Source organism: Dreissena polymorpha, chromosome 11 (assembly GCF_020536995.1).
Source record: "Dreissena polymorpha isolate Duluth1 chromosome 11, UMN_Dpol_1.0, whole genome shotgun sequence".
Taxonomy (NCBI): domain Eukaryota; kingdom Metazoa; phylum Mollusca; class Bivalvia; order Myida; family Dreissenidae; genus Dreissena; species Dreissena polymorpha.
The window spans coordinates 61,989,374-62,016,826 of record NC_068365.1 but is presented as its reverse complement, the minus strand read 5'-3'; the positions used below and the strand labels follow the sequence as shown (position 1 = coordinate 62,016,826).

Genomic DNA, 27,453 nt, shown 5'->3' with positions numbered 1-27,453 from the left:
TGTTAATTTTTTCGGAAAAATATATATGATGGTATGCGACATTTTTGTCAACTTAAAAAGACAAGAAACGTTTTGTCAAATAAGTGATGCTCCGTTCATGTGATTTAATTCATATTAATACTTATGTTACTATATATAGTAACAAAATTGACTCGAATTCAGGTGATTATCGGTCAGAGCAAGGTGATTATAACGTTATGCCCTGCAAGGCCAAATGCACGTGACGTTACGGCCAACGCGCTACGTAATAAGAAAATGGAATCCACATTCAGTCTCAGCCAACGGTGATCCATAGGCGCTCGATGGCAATGTTGTTGTTGTTTTGTTTTTTTAGTTACCCGTTGTTTATTATATTGCATACACATACTAAATCAATAAAAATCTTCAGACAAAACAAAAACACATAGATATGGACATCTATGTACATAGTCGAACTTTTTTTTTAAGAAAGCGTTTTGTCGGAAGATTTTATTGATTTAGTATGTGTATGCATTATAATAAACAACGGATAGGCTAACTAAAAAAATAAAATAAAATAATAAAACAAAACATTGCTATCGAGCGGCTATGCAGTGATCAATACAATTTACCACAACTCAACGAAAGAATCGAACATAATGTTAACGACACGTAGCACACAGTTTGGATAATACAAATATCGATTGAAACTGAAACTTCTGTACATTAGATATAGATCTATGCCTCTATTTGAGCTTTAACAGAATTCATCAAACAGCGAAAGTTTTAGAGTTAAAGAAACACTTACCTCGACAACTTTAATCCGATGTTTATAATAATAATATAACAACGACGTTCTATTCCATCCTTTTTTGTTATTCCATCCGTTATTTTATATTATTACCTGATGTCTTATATAAATGATAATTAATTATTTTTTGCTATTTCCTCGTCGAAAAAGAAATTTGCAATTTTTTAAATTGTTACCGGTGAATATCGAACTGTTGGCCGGTCAACAGTTTGAACTGTTGCCCGCTGGAATAATGACGTCATTTCGTCGAAAAAATGACGTCATTTTACAGTTAAACAGTCAAAATTATTTATCGATTACTGTTGTGTGTAAATAAAAATTTAGTTTGCTGTTATTTGTATGTTGGAAATTTGATCAGGTAATAAAACACTTATTTCATGGATGCTTGGTGAACAATCAAAACTGTTGTCCCTCGGTATCAGGGCTGACATTTGGAACTGATGCCCTCGGCCTATCGGCCTCGGGCAACAGTACCAAAGTCATCCCTGATACCTTTACTGTTCACCGCGCATTCATGAAATAAGTGTATATTGATTTTAAATCACACTTTTTTAAACGGTTGCATCGAATGCTAATCCCTTTCACCAAGGCAAAATCACGATTTACGAGATCGAATGACTGGTCGGAGCATAACACACAATTGATTCCTAATAATGCATGACAGACACACAATCCGAAATATGTTTTGGATTCGATCGATGCTAAAAAAAATTAACTGTTAGTCTAAATATAAATCCTCCACGACGGAATTGTTGTCCCTAAAATCCAAAGTGTCTAGCTAAAACAGTGTTTCGTCATAGAAATTACGTCACATGAGATACGTCATTAATTGCGTGATCAATTGAATGAAAATTTAAGTACGGAAAGCTGGTTCTGTAATAAAAAGTACAGTTAACGGAGATTAAGTATTAAAGAAGTTAATACCATCGTTTCTTGAGGGCCAGAAGTGATAATCGGACTGGAGTAAATAATCGCCCTCATATGTTATGAGCGCAATTTTACAATACGCGTCTTATTTTTTTACAAACTCTGATCATTTTATTGTTTTACCTGCGAGATATAGCTCAATAAACTCTGTAGATTCAGTAGCCATCCGAATAAAGAACGTGTACGTGTCCTGTGTCGTGTACCGTATCTCCAGCAACAGCTTCTGCAAGTTCGGTTGCTCAAACGCAAAGTCCACCAAGGCGCTCGCATATTCCTGCGACGTAAAACGTCGAGATATGCTCGTCATTACCTCGGTAAATGTTTGGCAAAAACGCTTGCGGATTTCTGAAAATGTTTGGAACTTTTTTTTATACGGCTTGCTGACACTGTCTGTTGGGCCTGGTTACTGGAAAAGAACAGAACTTGTTGTCTAAAGAGCTTAATACCTTGCGAACTCCATCATAGTGGGAGTTGAACACCGGATCTCATGATCTCTAGGCTACAAATGTGGCAACCGAGCAACCGCGACCTTTTTGATAGCTTAACCCCTTATTATTTGAATTAAAGATTTAATGAGTCACATAGTTTTCAAATCAAAATCGATGAAAATCCTTTTTTCTCAAATTTCGTTACCGCATTGAAATAATATGACACACATTGTGTTGAATATATTGTATTTCAAATGTCAATCCTACGAATTATGTTCACAAAAAGATAAAAAATAATTTACGGCGTCCGTTAAATATACATACATACAGAATGGCATACATTTGCAAAATTATAAAATACATGGTATCAGTGTCAATCCATCATCAGCGAAATAAACCAGCATCATAATTATAGTGTAACACTGATGTCAATTAGCCCTTAACTTTATTTATTTACAGGTCAAACTAACCAAACGCATTCGGATGGGAATATCTCTATTCGGTAAATATGATGGAGGAATATTTTCTTTAAGCATAGGTAAAGGCTCCGACAAAAAAAATAATTATCGGACCTTATTCCCATGTCATTATCATGACATGAAAAGAACCACCTGTATGGCATTGAAGCAGCTTAAACGCTTGATAAACAAGTCGATAGGAAAATATATTAATTACCTGGAATGTGCCGCAAAGCGAAAAACGTCTTAAGACTCTCCCGTAAGATTCCCTGTATGTTGAAGCGCCTATTTGCGGGATCATAGGTAATGAAGTGACGCCTAAGTTTAGGGACCAGCACTTGGTCCTTCACCACTGCTTCAGTAGGGTAATCTGCAGTGGAAGATGAGTGCATTAAATTTGTTATGCAATCATGAACATATATCTTGAAAAGAAATCTTAAATATAAATCTTGCATGTTCGTGGATTATTTCCTATACACGATCAGAATATAGTAAATACAGATTGCATATATCTACTACGTTTAACAATCCTTCGACGCAAAAGGGTCATTATTTTTGCTAACATTTTTGAAGCATTGATAATCTTTCTTACTAACTGGGATTCTCTGCTACACTCCGTAAAATGGCAATATTTATCGAGATCCTCGACATGTATTAAGATCAATCTCAAAAGAACACATAGCATAAGATTTAAATTCATCGGCACAACCTTGAGTAATACAATACTGAACACACAGATGTCAACATTAAACGCATACTATGAGTTATCATGATTTTTAAAAAGGATTTTGGTTGTTTGAAAACCAACTATTTACAAGGTTTAGTTCACAAATAGCGTTTAAGTGATTTGCCAGTTCAGCAACGCATAGATTGGGCATGTTGTCAATCTCAACTGATTGAAATTAAAATGGCAACTAAGTTTTTGCGTCAGGTATAGTTGAAAGGTTACGAACAAATGATCGTGCGTTTCTTTCATTAACGAGTACGCAATATTTTGAAACTTCTCCAACGTTTTCTTAAGCACGTGGTTAAGACATCAACTGTGCATTAGGTTTAGTGTAAATCTTACCGAGTAGCGATCTGGCCTCTTCTGCCGTGAACGTGCCTGGGATATAATCCAACTCCGAGAACCGTCTCTGCAGCACGGGGCTCAGACGATTGATAAACAGCCGGTAAACGTCAGCTGAAAAAGTGAAACACACATATATTATTCCTAAGTACGTCAACTGAAATACCAATTGGAGATAAATTAAATAAATGAATGGTGTACATCTTATCTTAGCGGGTAAATATGAAATGTATGAGATCAAAATCACTGCAAAATCGTTTAAACCTCAGCTGAAATTGTGATTCTAAATTGTATAATATTTGAGTTAGATACCTGAAATACTGATAGGGATTTTTTTAATAATGCCAGAATTTTGCAAATCTAGAGAAACGAATATTCATATAGTTTACCAAAATAATCGCTTAAACCCTTAGATTTTGGTCAAATAAAGTGAAATTATTCAATGCACAATTATCTTATATTATTTAATGTAACATAACATGACTTTAATAAAGCACCTACCAACTCTTTCCTCCTCGGGGTAAAACTCTCGACTAAGAACCTTCAGTCTATATTCCGTTAGCAGTTGCGTCATGTCCTTCGGCGTCAAAATGCCTCCGTCACCCCGAAGCTCTGACGTTATCATGAGGATTAGAAGCGGCAACCCTTCACTTAGTTCGACAATAGGGTCCATGTATTCGCCATAATCCAACCCAGGCGCTTCGGCTCTAAGTAACTCCGATGTTTCTGTTGGCTTTAGCGGTTGCAGCTCACAAACATGGTAGATATGCCGCAATCTTTCCAGCTGAAACTTTGTTGTAGAAGTCAAGATTACGTTGACATTGTTCTGTTTTATTAGGGCAATACAGAGATGTTGTAGAGGGTCGTGTGTGTTTGCATTTTCAATAAAGTATTCGCCGTTGTCAAAAAAGAATACGTATTTCTTTGTTCTCGTGGAAACAGTATAGACCAGCATGCTTTCCCACGACTTTACATCGTTTGGGTGCGATTCAACAGCAATAGCCATCTGGGCGCATATATTGACGTACATCCCGGATATGTCGTTGGTCTCCTTTAAGTTTACGTAGACTAGCTCATCATATTGATCCGAGACACTAACCAGGAACTCCTTCGCTAGCCTTGATGTACCAACAGATCGCATCCCGAAAATTCCGAACAGTTTTAGTTTTTTGTACCAAGCAGCTTGTAAATCGCGGAGTTCATCTTTCCGACCGACGAACCGGCCCTCAAAGTAGGTTTCCATTCCGAGAACAATTGCTAAACTGTTGTTTTGATTTGATACAGAAGAAAACGCAAAACGACCTGCTTATCACAGTTTTCTTTCATGCATACTTAATCTTACCGCGGTGTTAATTAAGGTGGAACAGTATTAATAAATTATCTTAAGTAATTGTTAACGAACCGTATATATTGTCGGTAACGGAATAAGCCATATATTTTTTTGATTAGAATTCTAAATATCCATTTTCTTCCTGTGAATTCTACACCGTCATTAGTCTCTTATGCATTATAATGTTTCACCGAGACCAGCGCTTTTTTTTTATCTCCCTTTGAATTCCAACTAGTAATTATCTCCATTTGAATTATAATGATGCATTTAGTTTTCAAATTTAAAATAGTAATCCTCTTTCTTTAAATTTTTTAGAGTATTTATCCCCGTTGTATTTCAGCTAATCATTATCTCATGTTGAATTCTTTGGAGTAATTTTCTGCCTTTTAATTCAAGTGAGTCATGGCTTGTGTTAACATTACGTTCACAAAAACAAGTTCTTCGTCAATTTGTAAAATTAATCTTGCCTTTTTGCACATCTGAAAATAAATATCAAAAAATACTTTAAAGAAAAACAAAACGATCGTACGAATACTCATCTGTTATCTCTAATAATTTTGACGAAATTAAACAGATTATATTGACAACACGGGTAAACAATGCCAACAAAAAGGATATCATTACATATTAAACTTTGAAATATAGTGTTAAATATACTTACCTTTTATATACCATCACTTATGTGTTGTTTTCCTTCATTTTGATCATATCAAAATATATTTGAAAAGCACTGACAAATGTATGACATCTGATTAATTTATCTATATACATATAATGACATATCATGACATAACTCAAAAGAAAACATAATCGTGCTAGGTTTAAACGCTTACTACATGTAATACAATCATCTGTTTATATCAACATGTAAAGAACGTTTTGATTCGTATGCCTGCTCATTTTACCAACGTAACATCAAGAGGTTTATAGAATTTAAACCATGCATTACTGTTTTTGTCTTTTGATTACTTCTAGTGCATGCATATAATTTGTCGGTATATTACAATCACGCGTTTTAAAAGATTTAAATAACACCTCAAGGTTTATTGTCAGTTTTACATTCGGTATTCAACGTTTATGTTTCAGTCGTATGTAAAGTGTGGCAGTACGTTAAGTGTATGGTACATGTCGTGTGGTGCTTTTTATTCAAATCCTTAACAAAATATCTTAACATATATATGGATTAAAGTGATATTATGGGCATTTTTCAGTGTTGAATTGAGCTGAAAAGAATTAACAGGTCAAAAGAGTTAGTTACATGCGGTTACTGGTCAACTATCTGCAACTCATCTTGATACCAATTGTTTATAAAAAATTTAGATTAAATTCGATATTTTACGTGACTCACCCAGTCCTGTAAGCCGAAATGATCCGTAAAACAAAATTGTGCCTTTTGTGTCGTATGAACGAATCTGCACTAAAACTAGATTTAGATTTAGATTCACATCGTTAATCGAATTATTTCTGTCGTCAGTTATCAAAACGAAAGTACGGTGCATATTCAAATGCATTATTTTCCTCTTTCCGGTATATTGTTTTAGTATGTTGATGTTGCATTAACAAATATAAGTGTATATGAAGTGAACACACTTAAAATTGCAGCAAAGTTGCAGCAAACATTCTGTTTCTGTAAGGGATCTCTTCTGATTGGTTCATTGCAGATTGTGAGTCAAATTTGAATGTGTAAGCATGCATAGATCCACGCAGGACCTGTTAATGGTTTGAAATGTAGTTTGAAAGCAATGTTTGGACTTTTTTAAGTTAAAGTTTTAACAATATCTTGAAATACTGACTTTGTTGAACATAGTAAACAATTAAGTAAAATGTGGAAATCAACATTTTGTGTGTCAACAAGTCTAAAGGAGGAATTAAGTGAGTTATGAAGTGGCCCTTTTGGAAATGCTTTAAACTATTAAACAGGTGTGTATTATTTTTCTAATAATGTTAAGTTTAATTTAATGATATTGTTGAACAGTTTCAAATACCTGTTTTTGGTGGGTGATTTACATTTAAAATACATGATGAAACAAATTATCTTTGCAGTAGGTCACATAAAAGACATATTAAGTCAGTCAAAGGTATCTCTATCTAACAAAACCAACATATTTGTAACAATCAATTGCTTAATCAGTGACCAAATGAAATGGCAATGTAACCAATACTTAGATTTATTAATGAATAACTACTCTGCCACGAAATGTTAAGCCTTTTTTTCACTTACATATATACGAAAGCTATTGCTATCGCTTAAAAGGTGTCAAGCAAAAACTAAATAAAATATAGTGTGTAACTTAACCAAAATTATACAATATTCAATCAAACATAAAAAAAATCTGTTTTAGTTTTATGTTTGGTGAAGCATAATTCATATGACATTTCTAACATGTACAAAAGAAAGCTATATATCTGTATGCTTGCAATTTCATTTACAGAACATTCAACATGTAACAACTTTGCAAGAACTATGCGGCAACTTGGCAAGAACTTTGGGGCAACTTAGCAAGAACTTTGCGGAAAAGTTACCGCAAAGTCCCGTATGCAAATGAAGTTTGCGAGAACATTGCAACATCTTTGCGGCAACTCTGCAGCAACTTTGCAAGAACTCTGCAGCAAAGTTACCGCAAACTCCCATATGCAAATGAAGTTTGCAGGAACATGGCAAGAACTTTGCGGAAAATTTGCAGCAAACTTTTACCATGTAAATTAGGTTTTCGGCAAAGTTGCTGCAAACCCATATGCAAATGAAGTTTGTGACAAGAAAGCATGTTTGCGGCAACTGTGCTGCAACTTTGCTGCAAATTAGCAAGAACAGTTTGCAGGAGGCCTGTTTTTTCGGTAAGGGCGAGTATCTGGCTTCTCTGGACGGCATTGTCACCTGTCTCCGGAGATTTTGCCTCCACTGAATGTTTGAAACAAAGGTCCCACTGCTCAAATACATATTTAGATACTCGGGTAGATTGTACTTATGAAGTAACCTAAATAAATATGGGATAAATCCTTGGAATTGATAATCAAGATTACGAAATCGCATCAGTCTAGTCAGAAACACGTGCTTGGCCAGGGATCTACAAGGATAACTGCGTAACAGTCCAAAATGTAAGCTTCCTTGCGTCAACAAAATTTCGATATATTTAATATCTAACACTGCGAGATAAAAGTCAGTGGTTGTAGACATTTTTAATTACTGTGAGCTATCGTAATGTCCGTTAGCGCTCTTGTTTTCCAAAGTTTACATCCGTAATGTGCTTTATGTATACCCACTGATTGGTATATCATTTTACGTTAAAGTGGGTTTAAACCTCCTGGATGTAACCCACCGTTCAGTATGTTTAGGAACTTTCCTCGAAGTTTTTTTGCTAGCGCTGTAAAGTGATTTAGTTTTAATAAGACTCGTCGCGTATAAGACCTAGGTGGTTGTACACCTTAACTTCATTTTATGGTTGCGTTCCCAACTAGCACTTTCTTTCACGACAATACCGCACACTGTCATAAAAGACGCAACACCTGTCGGACTTATACTTGAATCGCCACTGCTAAGAGTACTTTTAACAAATAGTTAACATTTATTGTAGCCCATGGCGGGATAATGACATAGGAATCATGTCATCCGCAACCGTCGGTGAACAACTGTTCATATTAAACATACCGAATCCGTTCCCACTCTCCGTCAGTTCTTTAATTTACTCGTTGATGAAAGTCTGATACAGGATTGGTGATGTTTAGAGCTGCAACGATTAACCAACAGCTCTATTCGATTCGATTTCGATTTCAGACACTCCGATACCGATTTTTTCGATTCGATTCATCTTCAAACCTAGTTTTATCATATATTCACTCTTATGCCTCAAAATAAACATTTCTGTTCAAATGTGATTTCAATAAAACACATAAAAAAGAATAGCAAATTAGGACTCAATTTTCATATAAAAACTTCTGACTAGAAGATTGTGTTGATTACACAAAAATAAAAAATAATCATAAGAACGTTTCTGGAATCAGTTGAATGGTAGTATTATCACTATTATACTTTTACCCAAAACCGCTATAAGCATGTCTACCATTGTGCTATGACAGCATCACCTGTTACCTGAAGGACAAATCACATTCTCTAATAAACTTAACAAAACTCCAACAGAAATATAACTACTTTTCTGGCTGGCGACTTGAGTAGTTGCACTTGTGCGACCTCTTAGTCTTGTTAAATCAACGTTATGTTTGCGTTTGACATATTGCATTAGATTAGTGGTTGAGCCGGACTTACACTTTGCTTTATCGGTAGGGCTACCATCCCGAAACCCAAAATACTGCCACACTTTTGATTTTAGCTTCTTAGGCGCATCTGATAATTTCAATTTGTCGGCAACAACTTGTTCAGCCATTTTGACGCTTTTTCCGAAAGTAGACCGTAACGGGCTTATTGAATGGATGACTAAAGTAATAAGCAACCAATCGCGCGCGTCGTAATTACAGGTAAAGATAAAACCTACACCTTCCTGTATCAATAGGCAGAATACAGCGCGCTTTACGTATCTATGTATATATATGTATATATGTTAAAGAATCGAATCGAATTTGGTAGGTTTGGTATCGTAATCGAATCGAAGCATTTCGAATCGATTTTCGATGAATCGGATCGAATCGTTGCAGCTCTAGTGATGTTATGCTTCCCTTTCTGGTTCCCTGTTTAACTTGGAATGTTTCTGACATAAAACGTTATACCACACGCATATAAGTGGTGTCAAGGGCGGACCCCCGTTAACTTGTAAATATGGCATTCGTGCAAAACCCGGTCGAAAACCTGGCGGCAATCCAGGAAGCAGACGTTTCGCGGTCTTAAAACACACTTTCGCGCATTACAAATGACGTCATTAAGCAACTAAGCAACTTAGTTGCTCCTGGTTAAATCACTATGCTCATTTAGCTGCGAAATCATCATTGCATAATTATCGTTTCATACATCTTCAATAACGTCGAAGTCAAGGATATAACTCGATAGTTGATTGTGTCTTTTCGTTTCTTATCGCCCTTATTATGTGTTATTATCACAACCTTTTTTCATTTCTTGGACATAAACATTTCGCAATATATATGTGAATTCATTTGTTATGGGCGAAAGGATATCTACAGCAAGAAGTAAATGTTCGTAGGGTATGATATCACATACGGCGGCTTTACCGGTTGGACAGTCTTTGATTATTGTATCTATGATTTGCTTTATATTACTCCTGACCCATGTTATATTCTTTATACATGTTATATGTGTGATTTCTCACCATCTGTGATAGTTTGTTACATGTCAATGTGAACCACTTAATTTTCAGTCCGTCCATCCTTCCTTCAATCCGTCCGTCCAGCCATCCCTCATACATTCCACCTTTCCGTCCATGCGGAGCACGTTTTAGCCTAGAGCCAAAATGTTGAAACTTTGTGTGCGTGGATAAATGTATAAGAGTATGATTAAAGTCAAATGTCGTTGAAATCAATTCGAAAATAACGAAGTTTTTGCCAGTTTACTTGACAATAAGCAATCTTTTGTTTCTGGAGCCAAATCTTAGAACTGCCAGAGCAGATTTAATTGAAAGCTGGTATGAGTTTGTCCAAAGTGATAAGACAATGACGCTTGACAAATTGCAACGCAAATCATTTTTCAATAACAAAGTTATGGCCATTTTTTTTACTTGGAAATATCATTTTAATAAAGGACTTCTCTGTCTAAAGCGGTATCTCCAATAACATATGAGCCACTTTCATGCAACTTAACAGAGTTCTTCTCAATCATCGGGGCTTAGTCATATGCAAGACCCATAACCCTCAAGGTACGATCAAGGTCACACATTGAGGTCAAATATCACAGCTTTGACGAATAATTCTGGTAATAACACTAAATAATAGTGTAACCATTACTTTATTATACACCAAAACTGTTCTCTTTTATCTGGCAGTGTCAAAGATAAGACTCATACCTCTTTGGTCAAGGTCTTGCACTAACCTAAATGTTACAAGTTTTGATTTAATAGGCTGTATTTTGTTTGAATTCTACCATGCATCAATAGATTTTTGCCCATCTTTAAACTAAATTTATTTTGCGGGGGATATTATTTCAACGATTTTGATTGTTCTAAACGTGCGTTTTAAACGAGTTTATCATCCAAGCAGACATCAAAATCAGTTTAATCTGCATGTTAAAGTATTGTCCAACAAAAATGTATTTCATTTAAATCTTAATATTTTGGAGCTCTGTGCGTCGAAAAACAATAATAAATCAACAATAATAAATAGAATAATCAGGGTATACGTCTATTACACGAATAACGATGAAGATAAATTAGGATTACAATAATGAATCCTCATTAAGATCCGACGGAAGACAAGTTAGACAACGCACTTGGCAAGTCTACCGCTTTGAAAATGCAAAGCACATTTTCTGCAGTAACCTTAATAATTACCCAAGTTTCCATCAAATATCTTTCGAAGCAACTTGAGTATTGTGTAAACTGAAACCGGATGTATGCTAGATCACTGGATACAGTTATCTGAATGACCCAGCGACTATGTACACACATATACGTGACGACATGTCGTTGATAAATGAATGTATTGCATGTTTGTTTGATATTGAAAACCCACTTCATCATATTACTGTTTCGAATTGGATTGATTAGTTAAGGTTCAATGCAGGCTGCTTAAGTATATATACGGGTCTTTGTACGCTTTTTAACAAGCACATCGTTTGTTTCCTCCCTTAAAATTAAATTGTATATGTATTGTTCCGTATCATATATGATGCTATTCGTCACGTGCCTCCAATAAACGCTTAGTAGAAGCTATAGATTCCAATCTTGATTATAAATCTAGAATGCCTTTATTTCTATATAGAACGCATCTCCTGACGACGACCTCAATACATGACAAGTGTTCCGCGGTCGGAGACATATGCCCCCCCTCCCCCAAACCACCGTGACCTCTGACCTAGTGACCTGAAAATCAATCATCATATGCCCGTCATGATCAATGTACCTATGAAGTTTCATGATCCTAAGTCTAAGCGTTCTTGAGTTATCATTTGGAAACCATTTGGTGGACGGACCGACAGACCGATAGACCGACGGACCGACAGACCGACGGACCGATATGTGCAAAACAATATACCCCCTCTTCTTCGAATTGGGGCATAAATATTTTGCAGGGGTCGAGCTATATGAAATTTGTAATCGATGAATCAGTTCCAGTTTCTTTTGTATGTCAGTTTGATACACATTTGAACTTATATTTCACTGGATAATAACTTGTATGCAGCAAAGAGGAGGACGTGCAACCATTTCTGTATTAGCATAAACTACATATGTATGCATCAATACATATTCAAAAAAATAAAACACTGATAATAAACAATATTTTTAAATTAACAAGAGATATGTTTGTCAGAAACACAATGCCCCCTATTGCGCCGCTTTGAAGCCATATATTTTACCTCAGACATTGAAAGATTACCTTTACTTTGATCTGTCACCACTCAAAATGTGCAGCTCCATGACATAGACATGCATGCCAAATATTAAGTTGCTATCTTCAATATTGCAAAAGTTATGACCAAGGTTAAAGTTAAGGGACACACACATACAATGAATGAATAAATGAATGACAGACAGGCCAAAAACAATGTACTCCTCGATCATTCGATCCGGGGGCATAAAAAATGTAATACTGCGAATACATATATAGTCAACATAAAGAACAAAATCATGTTATGGCACGAAGTAACACTCAACAATAAATATACTCTACACGTTATCCCAAATCACACCAAATACCTACAAATATTGTATTTCACTTACATTCAATTCACTTTAAATTCAAAGTTAATTGTTTAGATGCATTCAATGTAGTAAGCTTTCGTTTTGTCAGACAGAACTTAAAACTTTAAAAGTGTTTTTACTTGATACATCATCATTTGAAAAACATATTCCAATGGTGCATTTTTTTTAGTGCATGTTCAACATAGGTCGTATCTCTTAACTCTTTTAAGTCTATCAAAAGACATGGCGTTCATGGTGCTTAGTGAAAATTGTAGAAAAACCTTTATGTAACAATATACATGTACACTGTTGTTTGGAGAAACATGTAACACTTACACTATGAAAATCAAAGTTGTGTAAAACACATATATACTGAAGATGACCCTGATTACTACCCTTGTAAGTATTAACTTGATTTTTGTAATTTAAAATTTTAAGTATAGCAACATTAAGTTACTAATAACAAAAAACTCAAACTGTAACACTTAAATACATATGTAGTAATTAAAAGTTTACTAACTATTCCTTCTGGAATATTCGCAGCTATTGTGACATTAAACACTAAAGGCACATAAACTGCGTCGCTTTCATTTTGTCCGAGTATGTATGTCCAAGCACGATTGGATGAAATACAGTTGATCATGTAACAAAGTGCTAACATAACAACATTTGTTTATAAACACAAAATAAACGCAACTGTTCATTGGCAAGACGTAATCATATCACACTGTCTCTGTCTGTGTAACCTCATCGTGGGTTTTTGTCATCAGCTTGCTCTCAATGTCCGCCAGCTGTTGCCGTATTTTACCTACCTGGCCTTCATTGCAATCGCAAGTGTACATGTATTCCAGCCTCAACAGTTCCGTCTTGATCTTGGTCAACGTATCCCTGACCTTTGCGTCGTCCCCCATCGCCTCGTACACCTTTGCGAGGCAATCGTAACACTCAGTCAAAAAGTGACTTTTCGGACGCTGCTTTATAACATCATCACTGAAGGATAGCACAGTTTTTCCAGTTTTAATACATTTAGCATTGTCCCCCTTCTTAACGGCCACTTTCATTACATTGACCAAACTTTCCACGTGGGCGGTTTTTCCAGACGCCACGCCCTCGCGTCCCTGTGCAGCTTTCTCAAACATTTCAGCCGCTTTGTCCATATCGCCCTGTTTGAAATACACCTTTCCCCTCGTGTCATTCAAATACGCAATATCGTGCATCTGCGGTAACCGTTGCTTGGATAAAATTTCTTCCGCTTCGTCTAAAGCATGTAATGCTTCCTCAAACGCTCCAACGGCTATGTACCCGTTTGCTACATTCGTCAACGAGGCAACGCGAGAAAGATCTGGAGCCTTGGATTTTTTCTTTATTTCAAGGCCTTCTTGAAAATATTTTAACGCCAACCTTCCGTCGCCCTTTTGGTCATACATGAGGCCAATGTTGTTCAATGTCATACCAACACCCGGGTGATTTTCGCCCTGGATTTTTCGTCGACGTTTGAGGGAAACGAAGTGGTATCTCTCGGCCTCTTCGAAACGTCCTGTTTAGAATGAGAAACATGTATCACGATACGAGTAGGAATACTTGTTTAAACTTAATAGGAAATTAAATTCATTAAGATACGCAGAATAAGGGAAATGTGTGACCAAGTTTAGAAAACAGTTATGATTTAAGGCAGGTGAAGTGCCATTCCCACCATTAATCAGAATAAATCGAGACGTTTATCAATCGATCGATAATGAATTGTTAAATGCGCAATGCAATCGAATAACATTCATACCAACGTAATAAATAAAATGAACAATATTAATTAAAAGCGATCATAAGATAAGATGAATAAAACGTAATCAAAGCACCCTTACCTAGCTTTGTAAGCGTAATTCCCATACTGTTTAATGACTGCAGAGCAATGAGTTCGAATGGCTTCCCTGATACCAGCGAAATTGCCAAAGACTTCTTGAAGTGACTGTAGAAATCATTGAATCTTGTTAGGTCTGAACAAAAGATTATTTATACAAGGCACAATAAACACCAACACTTTTGATAATACAGTCAAAAATATATGATTGTGGTTTAATATGTCCTTTGATAATGATGGGTGAGGTCTACGCGATTTTTACTCTAAGTAGTTGTATGACATAAACAAACACAGATTCAAATAAAGAAGTGTCTTATTCGGTTGTAAAGTGTATTTTACCATCGAAAAAACAACAACTATTTCTTACGTCGGTGGCGTTTGGTGTATCAAAGTTTAGATCACATCTATTGACATTACAGACAATCCTATCACAGAAATTTCGTTGTTTAAATTTTGTTATTTCTATTGCCGTGCCTGAATACCAGGAAACGACAGGAAAAATGTGTAACAAATAAAATGGACTAAAATGAGTACTTAATAGCGTCCTCGTTTTGATCCTGTAACATGAGGTTGTATCCGATGCGCTGATGTGCAGTTGCGAGCTGTAACGACTTTCCAGCGCCTTTCAATATGCTTAACGCTGCGCTGTATTTGATGTGGCCATCTTTCAGATTCCCCTAAAATAAAATTAAAATGTATCAGTAAATAATGTACCCACAATTTTATTGTAAACAAGGGGTAATTCATCAGTATAAACATGTTTATATATACATTTAAATACATGTTTTACTATTCAGGTATTACATACAATAGACCATTGAAAGATATCTATATCGCTTCATACGTCGGTTCTTTATCCAAGGAGTGTTGTCTAAAGCGATGAAATTCAGCGATTAAGTATGCAACCATGTGCTATTCTGTTTCAATGAAATTTAAACGCATGATTGGTCAATCAAATTCTTAAGTGATACGTACTTGTATCAAAGAGAATCGTATCAATATTCAGACCTCCTATTACAATGCGAGTCGTATCATGCAAAAACGGACCTTCTGCAAAATGAGGCTAACGTAGCTCCAGACCAGCCCTCGCATCTGCGCAGTCTGGTCAGAATCAACCATGTCCGCTATAAAGTCTCGTAATGTACCTTGATATTAGTGTAGAGGCTTCCCACTGCCAGATCTACTACAGCTTTGTCCATTTCTTTGCCATATCGGTCTGCTGCACGATGGCATTGACTGTAGAAATCCTCCGAATTACCTGGAAATAAATATTTTTCAGGTAACAGATATGTAACAGAAAAACATAACAGACTTTGCTGACACAATACTGGCACAAAAAGTTCATGTTGAGAGAAATGCAGGACATTAAATATGATGAAAGGTTAGAGAGTAATCCAAATCAACAACTTTAATCAACACAGATGTACTAGAACATGTGTTGCCTTTTATGCCGAGTGGTGAAACTGAGACACTTCCGCGAGATATATACTTATATTAGTATCGCGATGTTAAAGAAAACTAAACAAACACAAACGCTCGTAAACATTTTATTTTCCCCATATAGCTTAGAAGATAAACAAATATCATGAAATAAATTAACTTGTATGACACTGCTCTACCTAACAGTTCATTACTTTTAATATGAGTGAACATTTCATAATTCCTACCACATACAAACATATTTATACTGCAAAAGTTCACAAACGTCAAGCGTTTCTTTTACACTCATGAAATCTTCACAGACAGAGAATTATTTAGTTGTATCATTTTAACGTATGATTGTGAGTGCATTCTCGGAATGAAATGGTGTTTGCTTTTTTATAAGAAGCTCAAGTATATATTCCCTAAAATTCTCGTGTATAAATATATACATGTTTATGATGTTCACAAACGCTAAAATAAGTATGACATTTGAAAAAAGTTTAATAATCAAGCGAATATCGAGTAGCTTCTCTTTATATTTTTTGGTGAAAATTCATAAGATATTGATAAAATACGGAGTAGACCTAGTAATGTAGAAAAGGATTTCCCATAAAATCATTAGCATAAGTTTATTTCCATCTGAACAAAATAAAGAAAGCGATCCCATGTGGTAAGTGTTCATTATCGGCGACATATTTTTCGGTATGTTATTTAACATATGTGCAATACAAAATCGACATGCGAATTGTTCTTCTGCAGACAAAGACGGAACATCAACAATGGGCTTTTCTGGAAAATAATAGACGGAGCCACATGTTTTGAAAAGATGACAGGAAAAATCTCGGCAAGTTTGCAATAAAATGAATATACATAGACGTACATCTGAAAAAGTTTATCCCACTTTCTGTATAATAATTAAAAAGAAAACATGCATTTAATGCATTAATAAAATACGTACGATTACATTTACCATAAAAATGTACAATTGTATCGTACAGCCAAATGGTGTTATAGAGGGAAACTCTAGGTGTCGTGTAAACTTGTGCTATACATTCCTAACAGCCATTACACTGCTACGGCGTGTACATAGCGGACTGTTTTATGCCTTTCACTTTCGGTGTAAATGTAGTCGAGACTTGTAGACGATTAAACTCGCATCAACATTCTCATTCTCATGATAGTGCAATATATACATGATTTAAAAAAAATACATTTCAAATCAATGTACCTTATAATTAACATAGCAGTATGTTATTAATAAAATACATCGTTACAAATGATTGTTTTGTGAAGGAAACAAGATGCGTTTGTGAAACACAATGTCCCCCTATATGACGTTTGACCTTGAAGGATGACCTTGACCCTTCACCACTCAAAATGTGCAGCTCCATGAGATACACATGCATTTCAAATATAAAATTGCTAGCTTCAATATTGCAGAAGTGACTTTACATGAGCAATTTTGACCCATATATTTGACCTTAAAGGATGACCTTGACCTTGACCTTTCACCACTCAAAATGTGCAGCTCCATGAGATACACATGCATGCCAAATATCAAGTTGCTATCTTCAATATTGCAAAAGTATTCATAAAATAAGCGATTTGGGCCACATATATTTGACCTCTGACCTTGAAGGATGACCTTGACCGTGACCGTTCACCACTCAAATTGTGCAGCTCCATGAGATACACATGCATGCCAAATATCAAGTTGCTATCTTCAATATTTCAAAAGTATTTATAAAATAAGCGATTTGGGGCACATATATTTGACCTCTGACCTTGAAGGATGACCTTGACCGTGACTTTTCACCACTCAAAATGTGCAGCTCCATGAGATACGCATGCATGCCAAATATCAAGTTGCTATCTTCAATATTGCAAAAGTATTCATAAAATGAGCGATTTTGGCCACATATATTTGACCTCTGACCTTGAAGGATGACCTTGAACTTGACCTTTCACCACTCAAAATGTGCAGCTCCATGAGATACACATGCATGCCAAATATCAAGTTGCTATATTCAATATAGCAAAAAAAAATTGCAAAATGTTAAAGTTGGCGCAAACCAACCAACCAACAGACCAACCAACAGACCAACCAACAGACCAACCAACAGACAGGGCAAAAACAATATGTCCCCCACTACTATAGTTGGGGACATAAAAACAAATCGCTTAACTTCACGCGCTCCTCATACATACGTCACTGGATTGCATCATTCATTCATTCAAGGGCGTAATTGTTGTGGCATTTTGAAATGCAGTTGCATTTAAATATGACATATGTGTGTGTTTATGATGATTTTTATAACAAGAGCACCGCATAACGGGTGCCAACGATCGGCTGCGGGTGCAGTTTTGAATAAATGAAAGATTGTCAGTTGTTTTGCGTGATTTTAGATGTCACAGTGACCTTGAACTTTGACCTAGTGACCCAAAAATGGGTGTGGCGTGTAGAACTCATATAGGTGCATCTACATATATGGTTTCAAAGTTGTAGGTGGAAGCACTTTTATTGTAGAGCAAAATGTGAAGGTTTAAGCACGACGCCGGCGAACGACACGACGAGCTTGCTATGACAATACCCCGGGTTTTCTACGAAAACAGCCGAGTTAATAAAATGTAAATACAAATGTTGGAATAAATGGCTCGAAGATTGTCGTGTAGATTTGTTTATTTTTTGTAGAGCATTCTCGAATAACGCAATGTTTTAAATTATGTGTTTTTGTAGAATTAGTAATAAATTAAAAACATTGTCAGTGACTTAAAGAGAGTTTACAGGGTGCATGATACCGTGACTTTGTGGGGTTCCCCCTTTTAACTTTAATGGATGTATACACGACGGTAAGCGGTTTTTAATTTCAAATATTTTTTTTTTACTTATTTTTCTGAAGAATTTCAACCAGCGCATAAAAGACAAATGTGTATGCTGCTTATGGCAATCTTAAATATATCGGAATTACTTTATTTAATAAACCTGTGATCTTGTTCAAAAATAGTATTTTCTATATAAACGACACTAAACGTATTCATAAACATGACGCCATATCGCATTTTTACAAATGAACCCGACTTTATCACGCACGGCGTATTATATTTATGAATTTAATTGATACCATTGTATAAGTTAAAATCGGTTGAAGTTGCAGAAAAAGTTCGTGCGAATATTTTTCTTCGATAGATGGTAGGTATATAAAATTATTTTGCTGTGGATGAGTGTTAACTATTTGAGAATGGGGTTTTTATAATAGCTGGGAAGGAGTGTGCATTATATTAGACTGGGCCTTAAACAATATCTGGAGAGGAGTATAAACTATTTAAGACTGGGGCTTTCAAAAAAGCTGCGGAGTAGAGTAAGCTATTTCAGATTGGTGCTCTAAAATAGCTGGAGAGGAGTGTAACCTTTTTTAGACTGGGGCTTTAACAACAGCTTGAGCGCGGTGTACCCTATTTGAGAAGAGTTATGCGAAAATTAGTTTAATGCAATACGCGGCAAAAGAAACCCTTAGGAGAGGATAGCTCCTGGTCTGGAGATACGCTGGCCGCATATGGCATAAACCCATGTTCACAGGACGCGGCTCATTTGAGGCCAATTTGGATTTGTATATTGCTTTACCTGCGAGATATTTCTCAATAAAATCTGTAGACTCAGTAGCCATCCGAATAAAGAACGTGTAGTTGTCCTGTGTCGTGAACTGTACCTCCAGCAACAGCTTCTGCAAGTTTGGCTGTTCAAACGCAAAGTCCGCTAAGGCGCTCTCATACTCCGGTGATGTAAAACGTCGAGATATGCTTGTCATAACCTCTGTGAACGTTTGGCAGAAACGCCGCCGGATTTCTGAAAATAATTAGGACTTTATGTAAGGCTTGTTGAGAAACTCTCGAGTCCTTCGTATTGGAAGATCCCGATTGTGTTACTGCATTTAAGATAACAGAGTATCTATTTTGCTATTAAATATTGCATGTACACTATTAACCATATGAATTATGTTAAAAACAAAGGTAATGTAAGGCGGCAATAAAATATACACCAAAGTTAGCTTAAGGAGATAATTTTCAAAACATTAAAATATATTACCAATGTTAATCCACCATTATAATAATTGTCTAACACTTAAGTAAACACGAGCCATGTTAACATGGCCATCCCCGCCGACATGTGTTTGCTTGTATGAGAACATTTGTTTTAGAGAGTAGAATAATATTTGTAAAACATGGCACCTGTGTCATCTATTTATATTTCAAGGATCAATTAGTTACATAGTGTTGGAGTTATGCTTTAGAGAATACAATATAATATGTATTATGGAAATGAAAGAAATGGAGGTAATTAAAAAAGAAGACTATAAACAGTTACTGTTCTTGATCACTGTATTTTTCCTTAAACTCATCTATTCAGTTTACAGTACTTCAGTGATCAAATGAAAATATTATTGTAAAATTAGATAAAGGGAGATATTAAAAATGGAAAAACTAAAATACATAGTTATGGTTATGGTTGTGAGACACTACACTTGTCCTTGTACTGTTTATATTTCTAGTTTCAAGTAAATCCCTTCAGTAGGTTTAGAGTTATGCTCCGGACAAAAATTTACTTTGAAATTATATAAAGGGAGATAATTCAAAAACTAAGGTTGATATAGTTAATCTTCTTGGTCACTGCACTTCTCCTAGTTGCCATCTGTTTATATTCTAAGTTTAAAGTGAATCCTTGAATAGATTTGGAGTTATGCTCTGGACAAAGTTTCGGACGGAAGGACGGACGGACAGACGGAGGGACGGACGGAGACTATTACTTAACCCCTTCCGAAATTTCGGTGGGGATAATAAGCCATTAAATGTATGTATTTATTTACAGGTAAAATACCAAACGCAATGTGATGAAATTTGAAATTACTACTGTACTGTATGCTTAACATTAGTGTTAAACATACTTTGAGGCCCCGAAAAATGTAATTATTATCCTAATACCCACATAATTTCATGACATAACAATAATATTCCGTATGGGCATTGGAACAACTTTAACGCTTGATACAAAAGACCATTGAAATATATTTTGCTTACCTGGAATGTGCCGCAAGGCGAAATACGTCTTGAGACACTCCCGTAAGATTCCCTGTATGTTGAAGCGCCTGCTTGCGGGATCATAGGAAAGGAAGTGACGCCTAAGTTTGGGGACCAGCACTTGGTCCTTTACCACCGCTTCCGTCGGAAAATCTGAGGTAGATATTTAGTGTTAGATTTAGATTTGATGTGTTAGAAAAGCATGAACAAACATCTTAAAAGAAGCATTTAAAAGACTTGCTACTATATCGTGGACAATTTGCTGGGCACGATCCTAAAATAGTAAATACAAGTATCATATTTGTTCTACGTGAAACAGTGGTTCGACGCAAATGGACATTATCTTTGCTTATATATCGTATAATATTGGCTTTTGTCTCACGAGGCATTTAGAATTATAATTTATCCCACTTTTACAGCGAATTCGGTTGATTAAAGCCCGTTGATTAAATATCATCTATAATCAACGGCAGGAAATGACGTCAATATTTCGACGAAATGACGTCATAAATCCAGCGAAATTATCCAGTCAAACTAATTTTGTTTAAACAAAAAGGTTTACAAAATTAAAAGTGTGATAACTTGAATAATAGGTTAGTGTTGATTATAGATCAGGTTTATCATGCTCGGCACGAAAACGAAAAAGCACTCGCCAAGGCTCGTGCTTTTTGTTTTCTTAGCCTCGCATGATAAACCTGATCTATAATCAACACTAACCTATTATTCTCTATGGAAGCTTAATTCACGCATAACGCGACAATGTGAGCGAAAATAAACCAAAATATATCGGTAGATGCATTATTTAACGGGCTACAAATTACCGGTATACAGAAAATGTACAGAAATATATAAATGAATAGAAACACAAACACGAAAACACGTTATAACTTAAAACTCTTTCAATATGTGTTTGGTCTCCCGTATAATCTTTAATCAATAAAAGGTGTTCTTTCTTCTTTAAAGGCATTACTTTCAAGTAAATATTGGCATTCATCGGCAATTTGAATATTGAAGTTACATAACAAAAACGTCTTTTCTTTGATTCTTTTCCATGCCCACTTCAAATATCGACATTGACCATGGTATTTCTTGAACGAATGTGTATAATGTGTTTTATAAATTTATCTTGATTTTAAACCATGTAAGATTTGATTCAAAATGTATTTTGAAAAATATATAATTGCTGCATTTACTACAATTATAAGTATTTCGTTAATATACAGATCTGAATTTTTGTTTTCATACTTTGAACGAGCGATGTGCATTTTGGAAAGTCATGAGGCAGTCAATGTTCATCATTCCGCATTTAACAAGAGGATGTGTTTTCAGCACAATTCACCCTACTGCGCCGCTTTAATTTATTAATATTTTTTTATCATTTGGCAGGTACAGATAATTATCTCCCTTTGAAGCTTATAACTTCCCTTGGATTTTTTTTACCTTTGACATTAAAGGATGACCTTGACCCTGAACTTTTCACCACTCAAAATGTGCAGCTCCGTAAGATACACATGCATGCCGAAAATCAAGTTGCTAACTGAAGGGACATAGACGTTATGAGCATTCTTCGAAACCTAAGCGCAGAAACCTAAACGCAAAGTGTGATGGAAAGACAGACAGACGGACAGACGGACGGTCCGATCACTATATGCCCTCCTTCGGGGGCATACTAAAACAAGGGCTGTTTGTAAACATGCATGCCCCCCATATGGTCTGTCAGTTGTAGTGGCAGCCATTGTGTGAATACGTTTTTTGTCACTGTGACCTTGACCTTTGACCTAGTGATCTGAAAATCAATAGGGGTCATCTGCAGGTCATAATAAATGTACCTATGAAGTTCCATGGTCCTAGGGCCTTAGAATTCTTGAGTTATCACCCGGAAACCATTTTACTGTTTCGTGTCACTGTGACCTTGACCTTTGACCTACTGACCTGAAAATCAATAGGGGTCATCTGCCAGTCATGATCAATGTACCTATGAAGTTTCTTGATCCTAGGCAGGGTTTTGTTTGGCCCGATTTTATAGCCGAAATTCGGCTATATTCCCAATCACAAAAAGTATACTTTCTTCTTAAACAAATTTTCAATTTTCTAAGTATAAAAAGGGCACATTATTCTGTCAAAATGCACGCCAGAGTAATCTTACTTTGCCTGCCCAGTCCCCTTATGATAGTAAGTAAGCGTACCAAGTTCGAATGCAATAGCTTTGATACTTTATGAGAAAAGTGGACCTAAACACAAAACTTAACCAGACGCCGACGCCAAGGTGATGACAATAGCTCATAACTTTACTTTCAAATGACCGTGACCTTTGACCTAGTGACCTGAAAATCAATAGGTGTCATCTGCGAGTCATGATCAATGTATCTATGAAGTTTATGATCCTTAAGCATAAGCAATTTTGAGTTATCAACCGGAAACCATTTTACTATTTCGGGTCACCGTGACCTTGACCTTTGAGCTAGTGACCTGAAAATCAATAGGGGTCATCTGCGAGTCATGATCAATGTATCTATGAAGTTATATGATCCTAGGCATAAGTGTTCTTGAGTAAACATCCGGAAACCATTTTGTGACCTGAAAATCAATAGGGGTCATCTGCGAGTCATGATCAATGTACCTATGAAGTTTCATGATTCTAGGGATAAGCGTTCTTGAGTTATCATCCGGAAACCATTTAACTATTTTGGGTTACCGTGACCTTGACCTTTGACCTAGTGACCTCAAAATCAATAGGGGTCATCTGCGAGTCATGATCAATGTACCAATGAAGTTTCATGATCCTAGGCCTAAGCGTTCTTGAGTTATCATCCGGAAACCATTTTACTATTTCGGGTCACCGTGACCTTGACCTTTGACCTAATGACCTGAAAATCAATAGGGGTCATCTGCGAGTCATGATCAATGTACCTTTGAAGTTTCATGATCCTAGGCCTAAGCATTCTTGAGCTATCATCCGGAAAGCATTTTACTATTTCAGGTCACCGTGGCCTTGACTTTTGACCTAGTGACCTGAAAATCAATAGGGGTCATCTGCGAGTCATGATCAATGTACCTATGAAGTTGCATGATCCTAGGCCTAAGCGTTCTTGAGTTATCATCCGGAAACCATCTGGTAGACGGACATACGGACGGACGGGCCGACATAAGCAAAACAATATACGCCCTCTTCTTCGAAGGGGGGCATAAAAAGATTCGCATACACTCTATCTAGTCGAACGTATTGTTTTGTATTGCGTCTATAGTAAATTAAATTAATACACTATTTTCGACCAAAAAGAAACCATGAGTTCTACTATCAATTTTGAGGAGATTTACTCCAGTTCCTACGGATACAATACATGATGAAGCACATGCCTAAACCCTGTTTTAGTGTTCAACTAGGCGTTTCCTAATTCATCGTTATTTTCAAACCCCCAACATTCACAACCGAACAAAACAATACGGTTAATTATATTGTTAAATAAATCAATTTTTTATCAAAAAGAAAAGACGATTCAAAGCATTGGTTGCCTGTTCAGTCGGTTAAGTTTTGTATTGGAAAAAGAGCCACTTGTATTGAATAAAATACCGATGTATTTATAACTAAAAACAATTTTAAATTGATGATCTGTGTAGTAAATTTCGTAATTAAGTGGTCTACTCTTACGAACAATAACAATACTCGACTTGTAGAAGTAGGTGTTTCAATGTCCCACTGCTGTGAATACACATTTAAACAATTGTGAAGCTGCCTGACTCTGCTACGATAAAAGAGTCTGCCGCGTACAACAACACAAATAGCATGTAACAGTTTAACATTTTGATGTCGTTCGGCTAAATATGAAATGTTAATCCGTCGACATATCTGCTATTATCAAAATGTCAATGTAGGTCAAGCAAACAAGAATAAGAATAGAAAGGTTTTTTTTCTAATTGTCTTACTCAAACGGAAATATTTTGACGTTTGCCATTACATATGATACACGATGTGGCATTATTATACATATTTTTACAATATTTTAGACATGTCTACGTTTACTGTACTGGACTAATTTATACCAAAATAATCAGCTATTGATCAAATGAAATGGTGCCTTTAAATCGATACATGCTCAACATGTTCTTTCCTTTCAGTTCTGAGAATAATAATCAGAACCCGTCTTCATCAACGAATCCTAAGACGAACCGCGTAAAATAAATACTATCTTAAAAACGCAATGAGCTAAATCTACTTCAAAGTTGTGTCTAACGTTTGACACCTAAAATTACACTGATTTTCATTTAGAAAAAAAAGTTAATATATTGAGACCGTTTTTAGCATTTATATATTCAAATTTTAACATATGCGTTCGTCGTTTTACGTATATTCTTCATTCTTCGATCTAAGCATTGCTGTGCAAATATGGGACCTGCACAGCCTTGAGAAATAAATACTGAACAAACAGGTGTCAACATTTAACGCATACTATGAGTGATCATGGGTCTAACGTAAGAGTTTGTTTTTGTTTTAAAAACCAATGATACATGTGGTTTAAGTCGTCATTAAATTAGTAGAGATTCGCCTCTTCAGCAGCGAAAGGGTCTGGAATGTAGACAATCTCAAACCAACAGCGTTTTTGCGTCAGGTATAGTCAAAAGATTACAAACAAGCGAACAGGAGTCTCTGGCATATATCAGCCTGCTATCTTGTCATACTTCGCGGACCTTTTCTAAAGCACATGTTAAGAAACCAACTGTGCATTTGGTTTGGTGTACAACATACCGAGTAGCGATCTGGCCTCTTCTGCCGTGAACGAGCCTGGGATATAATCCAGTTCCGAGAACCTTCTCTGCAGTACGGGGCTCAGTCGATTGATGAACAGCCGGTAAACATCAGCTGAAATAGTGATGGAATTGCATAAAAGAATCTCCTCTGTAATTAAATTTAGCAATACAAGTAGTTATGATAGCACCTACCAACTCTGTCTTCGCCGGGGTAAAACTCTCGACTTAGGACCTTCAGTCTGTATTCCGCTAGCAGTTGCGTCATATCCTTCGGCGTCAACATGCCTCCGTCACCCCGAAGTTCGGACGTTATCATGAGAATCAGGAGAGGTAAACCTTCACTCATTTCGACAATAGGATCCAAATATTCGCCGTAGTTAACCCCGGGCGTCTCTGCTCTCAGTAACTCCGACGTCTCTGTCTTCGTTAGTGGTTGGAGCTCGCACACGTGGTAGATACGCCACAAACTCGCCAGCTGGAACTTCGTTGTAGAAGTCAAAATAACTTTGATATTGTTCTTTTTTATAAGGGACATAAAGAGATTTTGTAGAGGGTCGCGAGTTTCGGCTTCCTTGTCAAGGAAATGTTCGCCGTTGTCAAAAAAGAATACGTATTGCCTTTTGCTAGTGGATACAGCACCTACAAGCATGCTTTCCCACGAATTGACATCGTTTGGATGCGATTCAACAGCAATAGCCAACTGGGCGCATATGTTGACGTACATCGCGGCTAGATCGCTGGTCTCCTTCAAGTTCACGTAGACTAGTCCCTCATATTGATCCGAGACACTAGCCAGGAACTCCTTCGCAAGCCTTGATGTACCCACAGATCGCATCCCGAAAATTCCGAACATTCTTAGTTTTTTGTCCCATGCAGCTTTCAAATCACGAAGTTCATCTTTTCGACCGACGAACTGGGACTCAAAGATAGGTTCTATTCCGTGACCCATTGTTGAGGTCTGTCGCAGTGCTTTAAGACAGATAAAGATGCTAAAATCAATCTTCTCTTTTATCAAAGGTGTTTTTAATAAAGTAATGCGGCCTAAGACGTTGTAGATTGAGGCGACATAGAATTAAGAAATTTCTTTTAACAATCGTTAACACACAGTGGATATTGACGGTAACAGAGTAAGAATTGCATTATCTCACTTTGAATAGCAACGAGTCATTATCTCCCTTCAAATACGTAATAGCCATTGTCTCCCTTTACGTTATACAGTGTTATTAGCTCCATTTCCCCTTTAATCTGTCAGTGCCTTACTCAACACGAAGTCCAACTTTGTCATGATCTTCCTCTGAATTCTTTAACACACTGAGTTCTTTTGTAGTCAAATGAGTCGCTGTTTTTGTCTCCCTTTTAATCACGAAGAAAAGTTCTTTGTTCCATCGTTTGAATGTACTTGACGTTATGCATAGTATATCTGAAAATAGAGATAATGAATCTTAAATTGTAAACCACGAGCTCATAGGTGTAAGAGAACCTAACTGAAAAAAGTATGACGTGTGCTCAACGATTGGATATTTTTTCCGCATCTTAAACCATACGATAATAATTCAGCAGACGTAAACGAAACCACAAAC

General features: G+C 36.2%; 2 protein-coding genes across 6 annotated transcripts in view; both read right to left on the bottom strand.

Moving 5' to 3' along the window:
* LOC127850178 (uncharacterized) overlaps positions 1-27,453 on the bottom strand; it is a 61,508-nt gene that overhangs the window by 7,790 nt on the left and 26,265 nt on the right. For 4 of the 5 annotated variants that reach the window (XM_052383002.1, XM_052383001.1, XM_052383003.1 and 1 more), the window contains 6 exons: positions 26,066-27,293; positions 25,872-25,985; positions 21,128-21,280; positions 19,677-19,898; positions 15,778-15,890; positions 15,167-15,309 (listed from right to left, as the gene is read on the bottom strand). In XM_052383002.1, the coding sequence (XP_052238962.1) occupies positions 15,167-15,309; positions 15,778-15,890; positions 19,677-19,898; positions 21,128-21,280; positions 25,872-25,985; positions 26,066-26,822 (1,502 nt within the window). In that variant the 5' untranslated portion in view covers positions 26,823-27,293. Of the gene's footprint in view, positions 1-12,287; positions 14,315-14,636; positions 14,741-15,166; positions 15,310-15,777; positions 15,891-19,676; positions 19,899-21,127; positions 21,281-25,871; positions 25,986-26,065; positions 27,294-27,453 lie in introns of those variants that run through there. The other variant, XM_052383005.1, reaches the window with a different exon arrangement.
* Positions 1,916-6,615, bottom strand: LOC127850181 (uncharacterized). The gene is made up of 5 exons (XM_052383008.1): positions 6,330-6,615; positions 4,153-5,460; positions 3,652-3,765; positions 2,800-2,952; positions 1,916-2,102 (listed from the first exon to the last, which is right to left on the bottom strand). The coding sequence occupies exons 2-5, from the start codon at positions 4,892-4,894 to the stop codon at positions 2,065-2,067; spliced, it is 1,047 nt and encodes a 348-aa protein (XP_052238968.1). The 5' UTR covers positions 4,895-5,460; positions 6,330-6,615; the 3' UTR covers positions 1,916-2,064.

Excerpts from the sequence above, each read along its gene's own strand:
- LOC127850181 (XM_052383008.1), bottom strand. The coding sequence starts at position 4,894 with ATGGAAACCTACTTTGAGGGCCGGTTCGTCGGTCGGAAAGATGAACTC. Across the intron at positions 3,766-4,152 it reads CCCCGAGGAGGAAAGAGTTG|CTGACGTTTACCGGCTGTTT; the intron begins GTAGGTGCTTTA and ends TCACTTTTTCAG. Across the intron at positions 2,103-2,799 it reads CGCTTTGCGGCACATTCCAG|TAACCAGGCCCAACAGACAG; the intron begins GTAATTAATATA and ends GTTCTTTTCCAG.